Source organism: Dipodomys ordii, unplaced genomic scaffold, assembly GCF_000151885.1.
Source record: "Dipodomys ordii isolate 6190 unplaced genomic scaffold, Dord_2.0 Scaffold47, whole genome shotgun sequence".
NCBI lineage: Eukaryota > Metazoa > Chordata > Mammalia > Rodentia > Heteromyidae > Dipodomys > Dipodomys ordii.
In genome coordinates, this window is record NW_012267263.1 from 2236803 (window position 1) to 2241690 (window position 4888).

At 40.8% G+C, this 4888-nt stretch overlaps 1 protein-coding gene and 1 pseudogene across 1 annotated transcript in view; both read right to left on the reverse strand.

Annotated features, from left to right (window-relative positions):
* LOC105988292 (two pore calcium channel protein 2-like) overlaps nucleotides 1–4888 on the reverse strand; it is a 58719-nt gene that overhangs the window by 41470 nt on the left and 12361 nt on the right. Inside the window, 2 exon segments of the mRNA XM_013019867.1 lie at nucleotides 2052–2166; nucleotides 3722–3804. Coding sequence (XP_012875321.1) covers nucleotides 2052–2166; nucleotides 3722–3804 — 198 coding nt within the window.
* Nucleotides 390–964, reverse strand: LOC105988159 (annotated as a pseudogene).

Below are 4888 nucleotides of genomic sequence, written 5' to 3' on the forward strand. Positions count from 1 at the left end.
GCCCAGGCCCAGAGTTCAAGCCCCATGACAGGATAAACAACAACAACAAAAAGACAAAACTTCACTCAGGTATCAATTAAAAACCAGAATCACTGAAGAATGACCACTGCTTGGCGCAGCATGGCGCATGTGCTTGACTAAGGTATTCTGTGGCTCCATCTGTGTGGAAAGGCATGACAAGAGTAACGCAATACAGGAGAAATGGTAAGTGATCAAACTTTAAGACCCTTTCTCCACTTGAATGTGTTTTCTATCTGCTTTTAAAAATCATCAGTCATTTTACAAAGAACCTTAATATCAGAGTACTTTCAAAAGGTTAAAAAAGATTTAAGGCCATGGCTAAAGTTGTACAGTGAAGTCTGAGGGAGGAGGAATTAGGTCGTCAAAAGCTAGATTTCACACAACGACAGGCACACACGATTTTGGTAGAAAAGAAGACACTGATCTTGATAGAGGCTAGTCTTTTTCATAATGCACAGGAAATCTCGCTCATTGACCTCTCTGTTTCCATCCCAATCAGCTTCATCAATCATTTCCTACAGCTCCTTGCCAGTCAGGTTTTCACCGCATCCTTGGCTACCCACTTCAGACTTTTGAATGGTATCTTCCCAGTTTCATCATCATCAAACTCCTTGAAAGCATTCAGCATTTCTTCTTTGGTGTCTTTCTCAGTCACTTTCTTAGTCATCACAGTCAAGAAGTCACAGAAGGTCGTTTTTTTCTGTCTTTTCCTTATCAATTTCACTTATCATTTTCTCGATTTCTTCTTTCCTGGGTTCAAAATTAAGGTCTCTCATTGCCACCTTAGTTCTTTAACATGGATGGTCCTTGTGCCATTGGCATCAAGGAGACCAAAGGCCTCCTGGGTCTTCTGTTTTTGCTCGTCAGTAAGCTCTGGTTTAAGACTCATCCTTTTAAGCTGGACAGTTGGTATCATGTTTGTCTTCTTAAAAGGAGAAGCCATTGCTGATGGAATCTGCTCACGAATTCTCTTTATAGCATTTTTCTTAGCTGACTACAGCTGAAGATGGCTCCATAGCCCCTCATTTCCTAGTCTCTGTCCTCAGTGTTGCAGTTTGGAGATTGTGTGTTGCATGGCAGTAGATAAAAGAAACATAAAAGAAGAACGACTTTTTAAAAAGTAATAGCTTTGAAATCAGACAGAGTTGGCTTGAAGCCCTTGGACAAGTCCGATAACCCTTCTAAGACTCAACTTTCTCATCTGCTTAAAAAAGAATGATAAATCCAGGCACTAGTGGCTCAAACCTCTAATCCTGGCTACTCAGGAAGCTGAGCCAAAGGATCACTGTTCAAAGCCAGACAAGTCCAAGAGACTCCATCTCTAATTAGCCAGCAGAAAGCCAGACTGGAGCCATGGGTCAACTGATAAAGCACCCGCTTAATAAGTACACCAAGAAAGCACACGTACCCAGTACCAGCAAAAAAAAAAAAAAAGAGGTGGGGAAGGAAGTAGGAGGAGTACCCATCTCCCAGAAGACCTATGAAGTTAGGGAGAACGTAGAGAACACACTGGAAAACACTACAGAACCCATAGGCAGTAATTGCTGAGCAACTGACAGTCATTAAGACAGAGAGAGCAGTGACTGGTCTTCAGTTTATCTTTTAGATACAGCTAGATTAGCTGGTTCATTTTATATGTTACTCAAAATCCCCTGTGATCAACTATTAAGCAAAATAAATACTCTAATAATTTTTGACTATGAAAAAAAGCTAAAAATGTGGCAAGTGCATGTCAAATATTACATTATAAGATAACACTATTTGGCATTAAATATATACATTTAAATATATACATTTCAAAACATCCTTTATACCATCTCTACCTGATTTTTCCTTTCCTAAGACCCAAAACTTCTACTGCCCTTAAAATGCCTTACGACTGAATTTTCAGCTAACAAGTGAGCAGAATTCTTCCAACCTCCAGCAAGAAAACCAAAACCAAATTCCTATTTGTTGGAATTTAAGGAGAGTTAGGAAGAGGTTAGCTTCTCTACACAGATGTGGTTAACCAGATCATGTGTAATGCTTACCAAGAATGGCAGTGGGAACAAAGCTGGTTCCTCAAACAGGGCAAGAGAAAGGTCTACACAAATAAAGAAGTATGTGGCTGCTCTCATTGTCCAGTGGTTATAAAAGTAGTAAAGTCTGAAGAGGAAAGAAAATAAAAGTGGTTATCACTGAGGGTCAGGAGCTCAACAGCACTCAGGTTTTTCTCTACAAGACTAAGGGGCTGCGGGGAGGGGAGGTTGTGTCAGTGTGTCTTCCTAGCATATTCAAGGTTCTACGTTCCATCCCCACACTGCAAAAAAGTAAAATCAGTGAACAAAAACTACTAATGAGCTGGGTGTCAGTACCTCATGGTACTGACAATCCTAGCTACTTAGGAGGCTCAGATCTGAGGATCGTAGTTCAAAGCCAGTCCACGCAGGAAAATCCATGAGACTCTTATTTCCAATGGAAACACCAAAAAAGTTTAAGTAGAGCTTGTGCTCAAGTGGTACAGTGCTATCCTTGAGCACAAAAACTCAGAGACAGGACCTATGACCTGAGTTCAAGCCCCAATATCAGTACACACACATATTAAAAAAATAGTATGTAAAATAAAGAAGTTAGCCTCATCGTTCTTCCTTTAAATTCTGGGGATGAGAGGCATCATTCATTTAAAAAATTCTAACAGAAAACAAAATCAAGAATGTGATCACATCTGAAAAAAAAAAAAAAAAACCCTAACCGAAAAAAAAAAAATGTGATCACATCTCAAACAACACTTTCTGGATAAGCATAGGTGAGAATTAGTGCCTTTCTCACCAAGTAGTTGGCAGAAATGAAAGAATACTCCTTTGAGGACTTTGGTGACTGACGCAGAGGAAATCCTTGGTCTGTCAGGGATCTGTCATTATGTATCATGGCGCCTAACCAATGTACACCACCCCATCTGATGGCAGGCCCAGAACATATCTGGCAACTACTTGGTTCCCTTGCTGGAGTGAGGACAGCGCCCCCTCCTGCCTGGAAGCATCTGACAGCATTTCCTGCCCTTGAGGACACTGATCCCTGATGGTAGGAAACATTTTGTTCTTATTCAAGGACAAATGCTTGGTTCAATGCTTAGAGAGTGAGATGGAAAAAACTGGATTCCAGCCTGGTGCTAATAGCTCACACCTGAATCCTAGTTACTCAGCAAACTGAGATCACAGTTCAAGGCCAGCCCAGGTAGAAAAGTCATCAAGACACCATCTCCATAGTAACCAGCAAAAAGCTGGACTGGAAGTGTAGTTCAGGTGCAAGAATGCCAGCTGAGCAAGCAAGCTGAGCAAAGGTGAGGTTCTGAGTGCAAACCCTGGCACCAGTCCAAAAGAAAAAAAAGGAAGAAGAAATTAAAGTCCATGAGTTAAACAAATCTGAGTGTTGCATCCCAGTTTTGTTCGTTATTCTATTAGCCTCTCTTCATCTCTGAAGCTCTTATAACTTAAAATAACATTGACTTTGGACATGGAAATGCAGCTCAGTAGTTGAAAACTTGCCTAGCATGTTTGAGGCTCTGGATTTGATCTCCAGCTCTGCAATTTCTGTTTTATCCAAGTCTGTTTGCCATACCCTACATCCTTCATGAAGTACAGAATTCAAATTTGTTCACCATCAGGCATACTAAGTTCTGGTAGTCAGATAGTTCTAGGGGACAGAAGGTCTCATACTTTACCTGATGGCCTGAGGGGATGTTTCGAATGGAACATTCCGGTTGTACTGGGCATCGGAGACATAGGCAGCTGCCAGGAGGAGGTCCTGCTCCCCGTGAAGAGAAAGAAAAGGGAGAAAAAGGTCAGAGTAGGAAAGGTCATATTTCCTTCTTCTTTGTGATGCCTCAGGACCCCCTCATACCCTTACCCTCTTCCCCGAGCCTCTGTCCCCAGAGGCAATGGATATCATCAGTGTGGTATGTTCACTGCCCCAGGATCCTGCAGCCCAGCCGGACCACAGAACACTTCGCCATGTTGAATTTAAATACAGATGCTCAGAAGAAGAAAGGAAAGTAAGAAATCCCTGAACAGTCATGCATGGGTCCTTAAATGGTATGTTTTGCATACATATGAAGGGTTGTGGCTACCTATTGTGCACACACAAATATACAAACACAGAATTATTTTAGTCTACTTGATAGGTAGTTAAAGAACTTCTCTCTCTCTCTCTCTCTCTCTCTCTCTCTCTCTCTCTCTCTCTCTCTCTCTCTCTCTCTCTGTGTGTGTGTGTGTGTGTGTGTATATATATTGTGCCAGCACTAAGGCTTGAACTCAAGGCCTAGGCTCTGTCCCTTAAGATTTTCCACTCAAGGCAGATGTTCTATCATTTGAGCCATACCTCCATTTCTGGCTTTTTGCTGGTTAATTGGAGATAAAAGTTTCACAGATTTCTGCCCAGGCTGGCTTCAAACCTTGCTCTTCAGAGCTCAGCCTCCTGAGCAGCTAAGATTACAGGTGTGAGCCACTGGTGCCAGATTTCAAGAGTAATTTTTGACAAGTTAAATTGTTGCCTTGGTGACTTGTAAATCTAACTCTTTCTTAAGGAATAACTGTATACCTGCATATAATTTGAAGTGATAAAATTAGATCAGTGGTAGACCATTTGTTTAGTGTGCACAAGGCTTTGAGTCCCCTTCTCAGCACCACACAAAAAATTAATAGTCAAATTACTTTTATATAATTCATGTTTCACTTTTATTCAATTTAACCTGCATATTCTCTATGATAGTATATATAGATCTACCTAAGTTTTAAAATATTTGTTATTTAAATAATTTCCAATTTTTAAATTTCAAACATAATCACACCTAAATATTTCTGTCTCTTCCTCCCTCTGTCTCTCTGTGTAT